At 40.7% G+C, this 17,966-nt stretch overlaps 2 protein-coding genes across 5 annotated transcripts in view; one reads left to right on the top strand and one right to left on the bottom strand.

Moving 5' to 3' along the window:
* The window catches only part of uggt2 (UDP-glucose glycoprotein glucosyltransferase 2), a 45,420-nt gene extending 40,300 nt beyond the window's left edge, over window positions 1-5,120 (bottom strand). For all 4 annotated transcript variants that reach the window (XM_024405772.1, XM_024405780.1, XM_024405786.1 and 1 more), the window contains exons 1-4: window positions 5,015-5,120; window positions 4,398-4,531; window positions 3,942-4,024; window positions 3,523-3,653 (exon numbers count right to left, since the gene is read on the bottom strand). In XM_024405772.1, coding sequence (XP_024261540.1) covers window positions 3,523-3,653; window positions 3,942-4,024; window positions 4,398-4,531; window positions 5,015-5,038 — 372 coding nt within the window. In that variant the 5' untranslated portion in view covers window positions 5,039-5,120. The remainder of the gene's footprint in view (window positions 1-3,522; window positions 3,654-3,941; window positions 4,025-4,397; window positions 4,532-5,014) is intronic.
* Window positions 5,121-11,196: 6,076 nt separating this feature from the next.
* Window positions 11,197-17,966, top strand: part of LOC112237150 (heparan-sulfate 6-O-sulfotransferase 3-B-like) — a 104,359-nt gene continuing 97,589 nt past the window's right edge. Inside the window, exon 1 of the mRNA XM_024405766.2 lies at window positions 11,197-12,589. Within this exon, the coding sequence (XP_024261534.1) occupies window positions 12,051-12,589 (539 nt within the window). The 5' untranslated portion in view covers window positions 11,197-12,050. The remainder of the gene's footprint in view (window positions 12,590-17,966) is intronic.

The following is a 17,966-nucleotide window of genomic DNA, read 5'->3' as shown; positions in this document are numbered from 1 at the left end:
AACTCACAAAATGTTTGTTTGCTATTCACAAGAAGCATTGCCTGATGAGAACCATGCCTTAGCCAAAACAGATCTCAGAAGACCCAAGATTAAGAATTGTTGACTTGCATAAAGTTGGAAAGGGTTACAAAAGTATCTCTAAAAGCCTTGATCTTCATCTATAAATGAAGAAAGTTCAGCACTGTTGCTACTCTCCCTAAGAGTGTACGTCCTGCAAAGTTGACAAGAGCACAGCGCAGAATTCTCAATGAGGTGAAGAAGAATCCTAGAGTGTCAGCTAAAGACTCACTGAAATCTCTAGGACATGCTATCATCTCTGTTGACGAGTCTACGATACGTAAAACACTAAACAAGAATGTTGTTCATGGGAGGACACCACGAGAAGCCACTGCTGTCCAAAAAAAAACATTGCTGCACATCTGAAGTTCGCAAAAGAGCACCTGGATGTTCCACAGCGCTCCTGGCAAAATATTCTGTGGACAGATGAAACTAAAGTAGAGTTGTTTGGAAGGAACACACACTATGTGTGGAGAAAAATATCAACATCAAAACCTCATCCAACTGTAAAGTATGGTGGAGGGAGCCTCATGATTTGGGGCTGCTTTCCTGCCACAGGGCCTGGACAGCTTGCTATCATCAACGGAAAAATGAATTCACAAGTTTATCAAGACATTTTCCAGGAGAATGTAAGGCTATCTGTCCGCCAATTGAAGTTCAACAGAAGTTGGGTGATGCAACAGGACAATGACCTGACCTCAACCCGATTGAGATGCTGTGGCATGACCTTGAGCGGTTCACACCAGACACCCCAAGAATATAGCTGAAATGAAGCAGTTTTATAAAGAGGTATGTTAAAAAATTCCTCTTTTCTCTTGTGCAGGTCTGATCCGCAACTACAGAAAACATTTGGTTGAGGTTATTGCTGCCAAAGGAGGGTCAACCCATTATTAAATCCAAGGGCTCACATACTTTTTCCACCCTGTACTGTGAATGTTTACATGGTGTGTTCAATAAAGACATGAAAGCGTATAATTGTTTGTGTGTTATTAGTTTAAGCACACTGTGTTTCTCTACTGTTGTGACTTTTTGATGACATATTTATGCAGAAATCCAGGTGATTCCAAAGGGTTAACATACTTTTCTTGCCACTGTATGTATTTAGACCCCTTGCTATGAGACTCAAAATTTAGCTAAGGTGCATCCTGTTTCAATTGGTCATCCTTGAGATATTTGTACAACTTGATTGGAGTCCACCTGTTGTAAATTCAATTGATTGGATATGATTTGGAAAGGCACACGCCTGTCTATATAAGGTCCAACAGTTGACGGTGCATTACAGGGCAAAAACTGAAGGAATTGTCCATAGAAGACCGAGACAGAATTGTGTCGAGGCAGGTCCCCAAGAACACAGTGGCCTCAATCATTCTTAAATGGAAGTTTGGAACCACCAATACTCCCAGAGCTGGCCTCATGGCCAAAATGAGAAATTGGGGGAGAAGGGCCTTGGTCAGGGAGATGACCAAAAACCCGATGGTCACTCTGACAGAGCTCCAGAGTTCATCTGTGAAAATGGGAAAACCTTCCAGACGGACAACCATCTCTGGAGCACTCCATCAATCAGCCCTTTATGGTAGAATTTCCAGACAGAAGCCACTCCTCAGAAAAAGGCACATGACAGCACGCTTGGAGTTTGCCAAAAGGCACCTAAAGGACTCTCAGACCATGAGAAACAAGATTATCTGGTCTGATGAAACCAAGATTAAACTCTTTGGCCTGAATGCCAAGTGTCACATCTGGAGGAAACCTGGCACCACCCCTACGGTGACGCATGGGGGTGGCAGCATCATGCTGTGGGGATGTTTTTCGGCGGCAGAGACTGGGAGATTAGTCAGGATCGAGGAAAGATTAAAGTACAGAAAGATCTTTGATGAAAACCTGCTCCAGAGCACTCAGTACCTCAGACTGGGATGAAGGTTCACCTTCCAACAGGACAACGACCCTAAGAATACAACACATTTCGTGACAAGTCTCTGAATGTCCTTGAGTGGCCCAGTCAGAACCCGGACATCTCGGGAGACCTGAAAATAGCTGTGCAGCGACGCTCCCCATCCAACCTGACAGAGCTTGAGAGGAAGAATTCAGAGAAGAATGGAGAATCTCCCCAAATACATGTGTGCCAAGCTTGTATCGACATACCCAAGAAGACTGGAGGCTGTAATCCCTGCCAAAGATGCTTCAACAAAGTACTGAGTCTGAATACTTATGTAAATTTCATATTTACGTTTTTTTTTTCTTCATAAATTAGCAATAATTCATAAAAACTGTTTTTGCTTTGTCATTATGGGGTATTGTGTGTAGATTGATGAGGGGACTTTAAAAAAAATCTATTTTAGAATAGACTTAATAGTTATTTGGTAACTTTAGTTGTGAATGATACAAACCTTAGAATGTCTTAGAAATGAAAACATATATGGGCTGCATGGTGCGACTATAGACTATTGATTATTTGAGAAAGTAGAAAAAAAGCTTGCATTATGTTCCTTGCCTCAGGCTGCACAGCTGTTCCTTCATCAAGTGACCATATTTTCACCCATCAGACTATTAATCTTGCCTTTCGATTTAAAATGGCTCATTATCAAATGGACAGGAACAGGGGGGACATGTCATCTGTATGCACTCAAATAGCAAATGGAGGCTATGCGCTTTGCAGCCGGTACGTTTTGTGGGCTACTTCGGTTTTATAGCGGAGCATGTGCTTATTATGAGTAGCTGAGAAATAAATATAACAACACTTATTTCAATCCACTTATCAACTACTGTTTGAGGTGCGTGCTCTCGCTGCCCGACAGGTGATATTCCACCCAAATGCTGTATGCCATTAACTCTCCAACCTTGTTCCTGGAGCTACCCAGTGCTTAGTCTGCAAGCTCAAGAAAGGAATAAAGGAGAGAGGAGGAGATGGAAACGCATGGTGGTGAGATATTCTGTATAGCTAAAGGTAATGTGTTACCCAATTAATTATGAAAATATAAAAAATTCCCCGTTACTAGGCTATTCAAAATCAAATTCACTAATTGTAGGCAAACTGTATGCCGCCCTCCACAATCAATGAACCAACAGCATTGCCTATGGCTATAAGTTCTCTTGCAGACTAATTGATATACATTTTGGAGGGTAGCATAACAGACCATCCAGTATGCATAATAATACAGTCCACACTCGCGACCAATTATGTACCAAAGACACCTTAAATCACTTTTGTTTGATGTTTTTCTGCTATGCGCAATATGCATAGTCTATGTATTGTATAATTGCACAATCATAATTGTAATTAATAAATAAACCTATGCATAAGCTCTAGATTGCATATGGGTGTTTAGAGTTAAATCATCACCTTAGAAAGCCCTGTCCATTTTGTTGTGTTAGGCTTTGAAACAACATCTACAAAAACCTGCTATTGAACACCTTTCTTCAAATTGATCATCACAGTCAGGTGAGTTGTAAAAGTATTTCAGGGCCTACCTGTTGGGATGCATGAACAGCTGGTGAGTAGGACCTCAAGGAGAGAGCAAATTTGAGGAGATTGACCTGGAGCACGGTCAAAAACTGCCCAGCCTTCTTGATTACCAAGTTGTAATAGGAGCGCACAGACTCTGTAAAGGAAATCTGAGTCAAATGAATGCGCAATGAATCTTGACTCTCACAATCCAAATCCACATAAATGAGTTAGTAGACAGATTTATGAGGTTTTCTCATGGACCATTGATCTTTATTATTTATCAAATTCAATCCACATTTACAGATCAATCAGGCACTGTCTGGAAGTGCAGGAAAGAGGCAATGTAACAGATTGTGTGAGAAGCATTGTATCTGACATAGAACACATATTTTGTGGTAATAAAACTGTAGTGTTTGCTTGTCACATCATAGTGTCCACATACCTCCATTTTTGTAAACTGTTAACTCCTTCACAGTGTCAACAAAGTCCCAGAATTTCTCATTTCCATCCTCTGCAATAAACTCACTAAACAAAAGATCAGGAAATTTAAAAAGGTATGAACACAGGAACATGTAAGTTCATTATGATTGAGGAACTGCAACATGTTACATTTAGTTGCTCTTACACCTGTCTTGCAGTAACACTGTCATTACTACACATTGTACTTTAGTAATTACATTGTTATACAGTTTAGCCGTTTTGTTGGAATAAGGAGCAGTCCCTATTTCTATTGTAATTAGTACACAAGCATAATCTACATGCATGTAGCCTAGCCTAACGCTTACAAAATGGATAGCCCTGCATATGTGGTATTCAGGAGAGACATGACTGGTAGGCCTATGCTATCCTGGAGAGATCGAGTTTTTGTTTTCCAGCTCATTTATTCCGTAAAATATACCTGGTCTCCAGAAGGAAAGGCGTCATGCTCCACTTGGCTTTCAGACTGGCAGAGACGCCTTTCGATGCGGACTGGACATACTGGACGTTCAGCAGAAGCAGCGACGACAACAACAAGATGTTTTTACTCATCCTCTACACAAGACACGATGGAGAAGATTGACATGTTCGGCAATAGATTAGATTTATAGAAAAGAGAGTGAAATGTAACATGACCCTGTAACGTTTTGTCCTCTCAAAGTGCCACGTAGCTGTAGCAAGCAATTGTTTACAGATGTAATAGCAGCCAACATATTGGGTGAAGGGATAGCTTATGCAGCCCATTGAAGAAGATGATGAGATGAAAGAACGTGACATAAAATAACAGGGGCGGGAAATCGTTCATGTGAGAAAGTCTCAGTTAGCCAGGATAACAAATGATAGCCTCACGTTTCATTTAACACACACTATAGGAAAGCTGCTTATAGGAATGAAAACGGATGCAAGCAGCGCTACAATAATGTCAAGGAAAAACGGGCTATGACAAGATTGTGACTTTGTAGCCCATAAAGCTCCCAAATGAAGCTTCGAACATTCTACAGACATTTTTAGTGGTTACAATGTATTTATCTTCCTTACCCCGGTAATGCTGGCCGCTGCCATTGATAGGTCCTTCGCTGCTTCTTTTATTGTAAAATATATTTGTTTGTATTTTTTTTAACAGCCAAAGGAAAATAAACATTGTATAATATGTATTGTATTTTGTATTACATAATGTACACCTTTCTGAGAAGTGTACTCGGGCGTAGCTAATAAAATAACTCGTTTTTGGTGACAACATTTTGGGACATGCAATGTCATGGCCACCTACATGTTAGATTCTTTTTTGTTATTCAAGGGGTTTGCGGAGCAACATCCCTACCACCCTATCCTATCCATAACGCTTACCGTAATCATTTTACATATCATTTAAACGGGGTAGAGATGTCTGAAGGATACCGGATATGGAACCGAAAAGGCAGCATGCTGCAAAAAAATGCTGCACCTTATATATAACCAACGGTGAAATAATGGGAAATCACAATCGAATTTTATATTAATAAAGCATGCCCTACATATTGGCTATGTAGGCCTATGTGTTAATTTCGAGACTCGTTGTGTCAAATCAAATCAACAGGTGTAGACCATACAGTGAAATGCTTACTTACAAGCAATACAGTTCTAAGAATATACCTAAAAAAAGTAAGAGATAAGAATAACAAATAATTAAAGAGCAGCAGTAAATAACAATAGCGGGGCTATATACAGGAGGTACCGGTACAGAGTCAATATGAAGGGGCACCAGTGTCGAGGTAATTGAGGTAATATGTACATGTAGGTAGAGTTATTCAAGTGACTATGCATAGATAACAGAGAGTAGCAGCAGTGTAGAAGGGGGGTAATGCAAATAATCTGGGTAGCCATTTGATTAGATGTTCAGGAGTCTTATGGCTTGGGAGTAGAAGCTTTTTATAAGCCTCTTGGACCTAGACTTGGCGCTCCGGTACGCTTGCCATGCGGTAGCGGAGAGAACAGTCTATGACTAGGGTGGCTGGAGTCTTTGACACCGCCTGGTATAGAGGTAATGGATGAATGGAAGCTTGGCCCCGGTGATGTACTGGGCCGTACGCATTACCCTCTGTAGTGCCTTGTGGTCGGAGGCCGAGCAGTTGCAATACCAGGCAGTGATGCAACCCGTCAGGATGCTCTAGATGGTGCAGCTGTAAAACCTTTTGAGAATCTGAGGACCCATGCCAAATCTTTTCAGTCTCCTGAGGGGGAATAGGTTTTGTCATGCCCTCTTCACGACCATCTTGGTGTGCTTATACCATGTTAGTTTGTTGGTGATGTGGACGCCAAGGAACTTGAAGCTCTCAACCTGCTCCACTACAGCCCCGTCGATGAGAATGAGGGCATGCTCGGTCCTCCTTTTCCTGTAGTCCACAATCATCTCCTTTGTCTTGATAAGGGAGAGGTTGTTGTCCTTGCACCACACAGTCAGGTCTCTGACCTCCTCCCTATAGGCTGGGAGGTTTTTAGTCCCAGGGTCCTTAGCTTAGTGATGAGCTTTGAGGGCACTATGGTGTTGAATGCTGAGCTGTAGTCAATGAATAGCATTCTCACATAGGTGTTCCTATTGTCCATGTGTGAAAGGGCAGTATGGAGTGCAATAGAGATTGCATCATCTGTGGCTCTGTTGGGGCAGTATGCAAATTGGAGTGGGTCTAGGGTTTCTGGGATAATGGTGTTGATGTGAGCCATGACCAGCCTTTCAAAGCATTTCATGGCTACAGACGTGAGTGCTACGGGGCGGTAGGCAGGTTACCTTTGTTCTTGGGCACAGGGACTATGGTGGTCTGCTTGAAATATGTTGGTATTACAGACTCAGACAGGGAGAGGTTGAAAATGTCAGTGAAGACACTTGCCAGTTGGTCAGCGCATGCTCGGAGTACACGTCCTTGTAATCCATCTGGCCCTGCGGCCTGGTGAATGTTGACCTATTTAAAGGTCTTACTAATATCGGCTGCGGAGAGTGTGATCACACAGTCGTCCGGAACAGCTGATGCTCTCATGCATGTTTCAGTGTTACTTGCCTCGAAGCAAGCATAGAAGTTATTTAGCTCGTCTGGTAGGCTTGTGTCATTGGGCAGCTCTCGGCTGTGCTTCCCTTTGTAGTCTGTAATAGTTTGCAAGCCCTGCCACATCCGACGAGCGTCGGAGCCGGTGTAGTACGATTCAACCTTAGTCCTGTATTGACGCTTTTCCTGTTTGATGGTTCGTCGGAGGGCATAGTGGGATTTCTTATAAGCTTGTGTGAAGTATTTAAAACGATTTCTACTATTCTACCTGAATTGCATCTGGTTGTTTGTTCCCCTAAAGTATTAAGCCCACTAAATGTGATTCCTGCCACAAAAGAAACAGATGTAGACAGATAGAAGTAGACCGATTTGGATCAAAAATCGAATAATATTGTATTTGTAACATCCGCCGAATACTATAGGTGTAGACCGTACCGTGAAATGCCCTTAACCAACAATGCCGTTTTTAAGAAAAATGAGATTTAAGAAAAATATTGACTAAATATAAACTAAAGTAAAAAATCTAATTTGATTTGATTTGCTGCTGCTGTTTAGGCTTGTGAAGTGGCTGTGTTTAGACAGGCAGCCCGATTCTGATATTTTTTCCACTACTTGGTCTTTTGACCAATCACATTGGATATTTTCACATCTGTTCTTTTTCAGAGCTGATCTGATTGGTCAAAAGAGCAATTAGTGGGGGAGATCAGAATTGATCCTGTGTTAAACCAGCTGGAGAGTCCTTCACTATGGACTCAATTACTCTTTTTAAAATTTATTTATTTAAAGTATTAATTTACATTTTTAAACTGTAGACTAATGACCATCATTGGTCACCGCCTTTCAAAGTGTGTTGCATTATGGGGATAAAAATTGACCAACTAGGGCCTACACGTCGACTGCATGAACGGTACAAAAATTCTGAAATCATAGGTCATGAAGATTTGACTGCAGTTCTGCAGTTGCTCTTTACCAACTTCATCCTGCAGCCATCGGCTGCATTGAGGGTGGGAGGCTCTATTGTCAACCAATCATTAGGGTGTTTTTAATTTGTCTGCCTTGATTAATAGTCTACAAATGAGGCTCTCTCTCACTCTGATTATTTAACACATGCATATGATTTCAGATGGTGAGTGTGTGATATTGGGTTTGGAGACATGTTAAGTTCGACATTTTAAAGAAAAACTTTTATAAACAATGGCAACACTGTCATGTCAATCTGAGTCTTGCTGTTGGAAAACCACATTACATGCTGACTACACCTGGCACGTGCGTACGCCACAGCGTGCAAGTTGATTTTGTCCATCCACGCCAGACTTGATCAGGACACGCAGGTCGAAATATGAAAATGAACTCTGACCCAACTATATTAATTTGGAACAGGTCGAAAGCATTTATGGCAATTTAGCTAGCTAGCTTGCTGTTGCTAACTAATTTGTCCTGGGATATAAACATTGAGTTGTTATTTTACCTGAAATGCACAAGGTCCTTTACGCAGACAATTAATCCACAGATAAAAGAGTAAACCTAGTTAGTTTCACAGTAATCTCTCCTCCTTCAGGCTTCTTCTTCGTCTTTGGACTTCAAATGGTGGTTGGCAAGCAACTTTAAGGTGCATTACCACCACCGACTGGAGTGTGGACCTCAGTACATCATTCAATCACCCACGTGGGTATATGCTCCTAGAAATCAATGAGGAGATGGGAGAGGCGGGACTTGCAGCGCGTCAAGCGTCATAAATATAACTATTTTAGCGCCTGGCTACGCAAACACTCGTTGACGCGCATGAGCAGTGTGGATGCAATGATTGAATAACATGTATGTGTACATTTATTTTGCAACGCTCGCGCACGTAACACGAGCGGTGTGGTCGGCATGTTAGTGTCTGACTTTTGGCTTTCTTAAATGCACCTACCCCAGGGCTGGACTGCCGCATTTGGGGCCCCTAGGCACCTACCTCCAGGGTGCCCCACACACCCCAAAAATGGGGCAGAGAGAGATATGTGCCATTTTATAATGCTATGCTACACATTTTGTCAAAAGTGCTGAGAGAATATTTGCAGTTCCAAGCTAATTTACAACAATTCTACACATTTTGCCATAGGGCAGAGAATAAACAGATGCTGTTTTATAGCTCATCTCATGCTATTCTCCACATTTTGCAGTTTTAAAGCACATTTCTTGCTATTTTACACATTTTGCCATGAGGCTGAGAGAAAATGTTACAATTTTAAAGCCAATTTCCTACGATTCTACGCATTCTGCCATTGCTTATGAAGTGCTCTTACGATATTTGCCCCCCCCAGCCCCCACTCCTGCAACCATTTTTTCAAAATGCTGTGTGTGCCTTGAATTCTAAATAATTCAGTGTCACCAGCAAAGCACCCCTACACAATCACACATCCTCCTCCATGCTTCACGGGGGGAACCACATATGCGGAGATCATCCGTTCACCTTCTCTTCGTCTCACAAAGACACAGTGGTTGGAACCCAAAATCTCAAATTTGGACTCAGACCAAAGGGCAGATTTCCACCGGTCTAATGTCCATTGCTTGTGTTTCTTGGCCCAAGCAAGTCTCTTCTTCTTTTTATTCTTCTTCTTTCCTTTAGTAGTGGTTTCTGTGCAGCAATTCAACCATGAATGCCTGATTCACACAGTCTCCTCTGAACAGTTGATGTTGAAATGTGTCTGTTACTTGAACTCTGCGAAGCATTTATTTGGGCTGCAATTTCTGAGGCAGGTAACTCTAATGAACTTATCCTCTGCAGCAGAGGTAACTCTGGGTCTTCCTTTCCTGTGGCGGTCCTCATGAGAGCCAGTTTCATCATAGCGCTTGATGATTTTTGTGACTGCACTTGAAGAAACTTTCAAAGTTCTTGACATTGTCCAGATTGACTGACCTTCATGTCTTAAAGTAAAGATGGACTGTCGTTTCTCTTTTCTTATTTGATCTGTTCTTGCCATAATATGGACTTGGTCTTTTACCAAATAGGGCTATCTTCTGTATACCACCCCGACCTTATCAAAACACAACTGATTGGCTCAAACGCATTAAGAAGGAAAGAAATTCCACAAATTAACTTTTAACAAGGCACACCTCTATATTGAAATGCATTCCAGGTGGCTACCTCATGAAGCTGGTTGAGAGAATGCCAAGAGTGTGCAAAGCTGTCATCAAGGCAAAGGGTGGCTACTTTGAAGCATCTCAAAAATAAACTATATTTTGATTTGTTTAACACTTTTTTAGTTACTACATGATTCCATATCTGTTATTTCACAGTTTTGATGTTTTCACTATTATTCTACAATGTAGAAAATAGCCAAAATAAAGAGATTAGTATGTGTGTCCAAACTTTTTTATATATATACTGTATATGTATATATTATCATTTTTGGGGGTAGGGGGACCCTGGAGGTCGGGCACCGGGGCACGTGGCTTGCGTTAGGTAATCCGTCCCTGACCGCCCCTGACATCACACCTAGACTTTTGTCTACAGTTGGTTGGTGTAGCCTTACTACTCAAATGCGCCCATTGTTTTCACCAGCCATGTGCAATTTACTCTGGAAGTCTGCCTTCAAAAAATAAATCAAGTACTTTTCTAAAAATGTATTTCTCAGCTCCTCTTTTAAAGCTTTTTAGATGACATAGTATTGGCACAAGGCTCTTTTAAAATAGAATACCTTTACATTAAGTGTTCTTCGTGGTAATGAATCGTTCTCGCGTCCAATTTCAGCACCATGGACAGATACCATGTGTCAACCATTTACAACAAACAACCACTTGTGTTGCTACTTGATACCTGGCATCTGTCCATGGTGTTGAAGTCGTAAGTGATGATGGTTCATTCACTAGCGATTGGTTAACTTTTATATGTATTTATTTTTTAAATTAATCTAATTATCTATAAATATCGTGCTAATTGGTTTAAATGCTTTTGGTTCTCATGAAACCATGCCAATGCATGAAATAGGCTGCCTGAAGTTAGTACAGTATTTGGATTGGACTGGATACATTGTTTCCCCATTTGATTGGCTGGCAATATTGTAATGTCGTTTGTATTCTATTATTCTGTCGCCATTGGCTTTCGTTGCAATCTTCAAAGTGCTATTGGTTGCATTTTCTTGGTGTAAGATTAGCCATCATTGGTTAATTAATTGCACGGCACTAAACTCACATTCCGTTCTCAATTTCTCATAGCTTACTTTAAAAACATCGAATTGTCTAGTCACTTGTGTGTGCTGACTGATACGCAAGGGCTGAATGTAGGCTATCTGTTCTACGAGACCAGAAAGATTATGAGCCTTTTATCCTATGCTAGCCTATAGCCAAGTTACAGTAGCCTTGGTTATGTCCACAAAAATCGATAGAGAGTATATTACCACGAAGAGGGCGTAACGTGATCACCGGGTCTTGAATGCAGCAGCATCTTCAAGTAATAGCCTAAGCTAGCCTGCAATATTTGAACAAAACTGAACCGCGCGATGTATGAGGATGCTTCAGGACCCATCCCACTGTAGTCGGAGCAGCAGTCGCTTGTCCCTTCATGCGCACGCCTTGGACATAAGGATATATGAACGCCGACATTTCTCCACTTCCCTACAAGCACGTTTGTGGTGCTGAAGTGAATCAGACAACTGTTTCCCGAGATGTAAAGTTGTAATTTTGCGGGATCAGAATGAAACATGTTGACAGGTTCGGTTTCACTTGAAATTCTAGCACGGGGGACATCAGTGTGCAGCACTGAAAATACCGTTTGTGAAGTTGGACAACCATGACGAGAAGTAACCGGAATATGTCATGTTTCGGCAAGCCTGCCTCGTTTGAAATTATCTGCTCTGGTGTGATATGACTGCAGTATCCTTGAAACATAAAGGTAGGCTACCTGTTTAGACCAAAATATGCCTTTTGATAGCAAGAACAATAACTAAATCTTGTCCAGATCAACATGTGGCACTTTGAAGATCCATAGACATTATTGTGATGAACCAAGCAGCAGCTACTGAAAGGATCATGTGTAATAATTCACACTAATGGCATGAAAACATATTCTTGTTAACATGGATGATAAATCCAATAAATTGATCTTAGTTCCTATTTTAGCTGTTCTTTTTGTAATGATAGGCTATCAATATATATGTCCAGCTGGCAGCAATTCTTGCCACTTTAAAACTGGGGAAAATTTGAGAGGGGTCAGTATACTTTCTACCCAATATCGGACAAACGAAGACTTTTACACAGAACTGGAGGATGACAGCCCTCCGAAATTGCCGTCAAAATTCAACTTTACTGAACGAGACCTTCAGCGGCACGTGGATTTCAACATCAAAGGATACGATGTGATAGTGTTTTTACACATTCAAAAAACCGGGGGAACCACGTTTGGAAGGCACTTAGTTAGGAATATTCGTTTGGAGCAACCATGCGACTGCAAGCCAGGGCAGAAGAAATGTACATGCCACCGACCAGGGAAAGAGGAGTCCTGGCTGTTCTCTCGATTCTCTACGGGCTGGAGCTGTGGTTTGCATGCCGACTGGACAGAGCTCACCAATTGTGTACCTGTCATCATGGACAAGAAGGAAGCTCAAAAGAACAAAAGGTACTGTATAACATTCTATTCGCTCTCTATCTCTCTCTCTCTCTCTCTCTCTCTCTCTCTCTCTCTCTCTCTCTCTCTCTCTCTCTGTGTGTGGGGGGGAAATACCTTTACATTCATATTCACACTTTCCATAGCATTACCTTCATGAAAATGTGCTTCTGTAACTTCTGGAATTACAGCACGGCCTACAGTTCAATGTGCATTGAACTCTGAGACTATGAACTGTAATACAACAAAAATATTTTTGTAGTTACCTGTAATACAAACAGTCTTTTGAAGTTACCTGAGGCAACAGAGAGTTGTTGGTGATAACTTACAGGTCTCAGAGATAGACAGACTGTGGACCAGTTAAATTAGAGATTCCAAGTGCAGCTGGTGGAAATCTATCTCTCAGCACAGAGAGATAGTGTAGAAGACAGTGAATGGATGTGATAGAAGCCTGAAATCACATAAAAACTTTGGTCATAGTGTTAAAATAAGGTCAGACAGAGTGGATTCTGTAAACCAATTAGGTGTTACCAATAACATGGGCATTCCTGCAACTAAAATGAATTGAACCATAAAATGGTGCCACTGCTAGGAATTGACGATGCATGCTATATTCTCAGAACTGCTAAGTAAGTGCTTTCTGTTTGATCTGCGCATGACTTTCCCTTGAAAACATCACAGGGTGCAAGGTAAAGAAGGGTGGGAAAAGTCAGATGAAGTTCATCCATCTCAAGTGTGAAGAAGCGTCACTCTCCTGCACTGCTATGAAAAGGATAGCATGGAAATTCATGTAGAACATAAGGGATGTATGTCTATGTTGGCCACAAGGTTCACAGTCTCCCTGGAGGACAGAACACAGCCCTGTTTTCTCAGAAACATCTTCACCACCATTATCCACCACAGCTGTAGCACAAAACACAAAAACGACAGTTTATTCTTAGGCAGGGGCGACTTTTCACTGTGGACAGGGGCGGGGCATGCCCCCCCTCCCACATTCTGAAATTGCATTTTTGTCCCCCACAGTTTTATGATTGGAATGTGATATTAAACGAGGCAACGGTGTGCTTTAGGATGAGGCGGACGTCTCCGAGCGGTCTGGTAGGCTGTTTTTTAGTGTTTATCTGACTGGGGGAAAAAATAATTAAAAAATATATTTATGTCCCCCCTACTTCTAAAACCAAAGTTGCACCCCTACTCTTAGGTCTTTTCTACAGTTTAGCCAAGGACAGTGTTCAAATATATTGTATGAGGTGGCCAGTCTGGAATGTATACACCGATGAGAAACATTCCGATTTTTTCGAGGATTACAGGTGGGCTATTCAAGTGGACTATCTGAATGGCATGCCAGTTTATCCGTTTATAGTGTGGGTTATATCCTTTTGTCTGGTATCTGCTTTTGTGCAAAGTCTCTCTACACTCCTCATGTCAACCATGTAATCTCTAATCCATTATAGTCTCCTTTAATAATTTTATATCCCCAGCTCACTATCTGTAGCATGAATTGTAATGTGTCCATGCTGTTCATTTTCTTAAACATTATTTTTCTCTGGTCACTTTTCAAAGTCTTTTTTTGTCCTTGAATTACCTTTCAATGATGCAGGAATACAGTCACAGCAGCTACCATTCTCCCACTCTCCATCTCTCTACCTTGTATATCCATTGTTCTCTCCGTGCCTACTGTTTACCTAGAAGCACCCTGTTACGCAGGCTTCACGCCCCCCTGCCTTTTTGTCTGCATCCTCTATTATGAGAAAATAGGTCTGTCTCAAGCATATCCTCATTATGTCCCCACCTCTGTAAAAGCTCCTGTTGCTGTTGCCCTTACTTTTATTTCCTGGTATTAAAGCCCACTGCAAATAAATGTAGTCTAGACCAAACGCTACATAATCTCTGCAATCAAACCATGACCTTCAGAGATTAGGAAAGTGACATTTAAAGTGATCCATTTTCATGTATTCACAGATTTGCATACAATTGAGGCCCACTGGGCGTACCAAGTCATTTCAACGTGGATAATTGGGTAATGTTTGGTTGAGACATTGATTACAACCTATATTCACCCACTCAAAAAGTTTGTTGAATTTCCAATGTGTTATCACTATGCTTTCATCCGATCTAAAGCACAACCAAATTCCAATTGAATAACAACATGTGTTTTTGGTTTAGTTGTAACCCAAATGTCTGTCACTGTGCTTTCACTCATTTAAAAGCACAGCAAAGTTCAAATGGGAATTCCATATCAGATATTTTGGTTATTTATACAACAAATTAGTGTTATCACTGTGCTTTATCTAATAGCACAACCAAATTGCTTGGATTGCAGTTGATATTGCATAATAAGTACATAGTGCAAGTGATCAATGCAGTTCGAGATTCTGCACAGATTATTACAGCAATTGTGAAGATCTCCACAGACCTGCGACAACCTATTCATGCTATCTTGAACATGCACGCTTTATATGATTATATAAGAAGACATTTATAGTTACAGTAACCTCAAAATATGGCCATGGATGTGTTACCCATTTTACGGTATATTGTTACATTAGCGATATAGGATCTTCATTTGAGCCAGTTTGCTACAGCAGGAAATGAATGAGGCAACAGGAAATGTGAGTCATGATGTGTGGATTATAATTAATGGACATCTTTGTCGCGGTTAATACATTTTCCATAAGGGAAAATCAAGTCTGAAATGTCAAAGGGGAAATGAGAAACTTCAGAAGCCTTTTTAAGCCCCAAATTACACCACAAATTCTCCTGCAACAGGGGATCAAATTAAGATCATACACCTGTAGTAGGCTATTTACTGGGCTATTTGCTGTGTTACAAAAGTAATATGGAATTGTGTTTGGTTGACAACACAACAAAATATCAACATTTAAAGAAGATATGTGTACTGCTTAGAATAGTTCCATCTGAGCCACTGACTTAATCCCATTTTTTAACCTTTATTTTTGGTTGAGTTTGAGACTTGAATCCAACATACCATTTGTGAACTTGTCGACAAGTTAATAGGCTATTTATTGTATTACAAAAGTAATATTGACTTGTGTTTGCTTGACAACGCAACCAAATATCAACATTTAAAGGAGATGTAATAGTTCAATCTGTTCCCCTGATTTAGTCTGGCTTTAATTCCAGTTTTTCTACATATTACATACAGTGGGGAAAAAAATTATTTAGTCAGCCACCAATTGTGCAAGTTCTCCTACTTAAAAAGATGAGAGGCCTGTAATTCTCATCATAGGTACACTTCAACTATGACAGACAAAATGAGAGAAAAAAAATCCAGAAAATCACATTGTAGGATTTTTAATGAATTTATTTGCAAACGTTTCATCTTCAATGGCCTTGCTGATGGAAGGAGGTTTTCACTCAAAATCTCACGATACATGGCCCCATTCATTCTTTCCTTTACACGGATCAGTCGTCCTGGTCCCTTTGCAGAAAAACAGCCCAAAAGCATGATGTTTTCACCCCATGCTTCACAGTAGGTATGGTGTTCTTTGGACGCAACTCAGCATTCTTTGTCCTCCAAACACGACGAGTTGAGATTTTTCCAAAAAGTTATATTTTGGTTTCATCTGACCATATGACATTCTCCCAATCTTCTTCTGGATCATCCAAATGCTCTCTAGCAAACTTCAGACGGGCCTGGACATGTACTGGCTTAAGCAGGGGGACGCGTCTGGCACTGCAAGATTTGAGTCCCTGGCGGCGTAGTGTGTTACTGATGGTAGGCTTTGTTACTTTGGTCCCAGCTCTCTGCAGGTCATTCACTAGGTCCCTCCGTGTGGTTCTGAGATTTTTGCTCACCGTTCTTGTGATCATTTTGACCCCAAGGGGTGAGATCTTTCGTGGAGCCCCAGATCGAGGGAGATTATCAGTGGTCTTGTATGTCTTCCATTTCCTAATAATTGCTTCCACAGTTGATTTCTTCAAACCAAGCTGCTTACCTATTGAAGATTCAGTCTTCCCAGCCTGGTGCAGGTCTACAATTTTGTTTCTGGTGTCCTTTGACAGCTCTTTGGTCTTGGCCATAGTGGATAATGGAGTGTGACTGTTTGAGGTTGTGGACAGGTGTCTTTTATACTGATAACAAGTTCAAACAGGTGCCATTAATACAGCTAACGAGTGGAGGACAGAGGAACCTCTTAAAGAAGAAGTTACAGGTCTGTGAGAGCCAGAAATCTTGCTTGTTTGTAGGTGACCAAATACGTATTTTCCACCATAATTTGCAAATAAATTCATTAAAAATCCTACAATGTGATTTTCTGGAGATTCTTTTCTCATTTTGTCTGTCATAGTTGAAGTGTACTTATGATGAAAATTACAGGCATCTCTCATCTTTTTAAGTGGGAGAACTTGCACAATTGGTGGCTGACTAAATACTTTTTTGCCCCACTGTATAATTCCATCTCAACAAAAAAATCAAATCCATTGAATTTTCCATGTACAGTTCATTCGGAAATTTTTCAGAACTTCCACATTTTGTTACGTTACAGCCTTATTTTAAAATGTATTAAATAATTTTCCCCCTCATCAATCTATACACATTACCCAATAATGACAAAGCAGAAAGAGGCTTTTAGACATTTTTGCAAATCTATTACAAATAAAAAACAGAAATATCTTATTTACATAAGTAATCAGACCCTTCGATATGAGACTCGAAATTGAGCTCAGGTGCATCCTGTTTCCATTGATCGTCCTTGAGATGTTTCTACAACTTGATTAGAGTCCACCTGTGGTAAATTCAACTGATTGGACATGATTTGGAAAGGTACACACCTGTCTATATAAGGTCCCACAGTTGACAATGCATTTAGAAGTACAGTTCTTACCATTTAGAAATTTTACAGGGAGAAATTGACTGAAGGCGAAGGGCAAAGACTTTTCTCCATTTCATGATATGTATTATGAGCCCTAAGATCCTCTGTCAGTATATTATTGAAACGTGCATCTGCAGCCTTCTTCATCAAATCATTTGACAAGATTGCGTTTACTTCATAACCTTGGCCCACTGACTGTCTGAACTTGTCTGAACTGCCCCGAGTCGATGATGTATGTGATCGATTATTCCAACGACAGCAGATATAATGTATAATAAATACTCAGTATCTGTATGTATAGTATAAATACAGATAATTAGTGTCAAAGAATCATTATTTCTGCATTAAGGATTCCTCAAGCTTTAATCCCAAATTCACAAGGCAGAGTTTAATCAACCCAAACCCAGGGACTCTAGGAACATAAGAAGGGGTAAAGCTGTAGTGATTATATATTTTTAACTAGCTTTACATCCCTATGGATGAGGGCATCTATCTATGTTCACTCAGAGGTTTAAAGAGTTGGCCAGTGGGCAGCATCATGCCAAAGACACACA

The sequence above is a fragment of the Oncorhynchus tshawytscha genome, linkage group LG03 (assembly GCF_018296145.1).
Source record: "Oncorhynchus tshawytscha isolate Ot180627B linkage group LG03, Otsh_v2.0, whole genome shotgun sequence".
Classification (NCBI taxonomy): domain Eukaryota; kingdom Metazoa; phylum Chordata; class Actinopteri; order Salmoniformes; family Salmonidae; genus Oncorhynchus; species Oncorhynchus tshawytscha.
The sequence above is the reverse complement of the archived record's forward strand: the minus strand, read 5'-3'. Positions and strand labels throughout refer to the sequence as shown.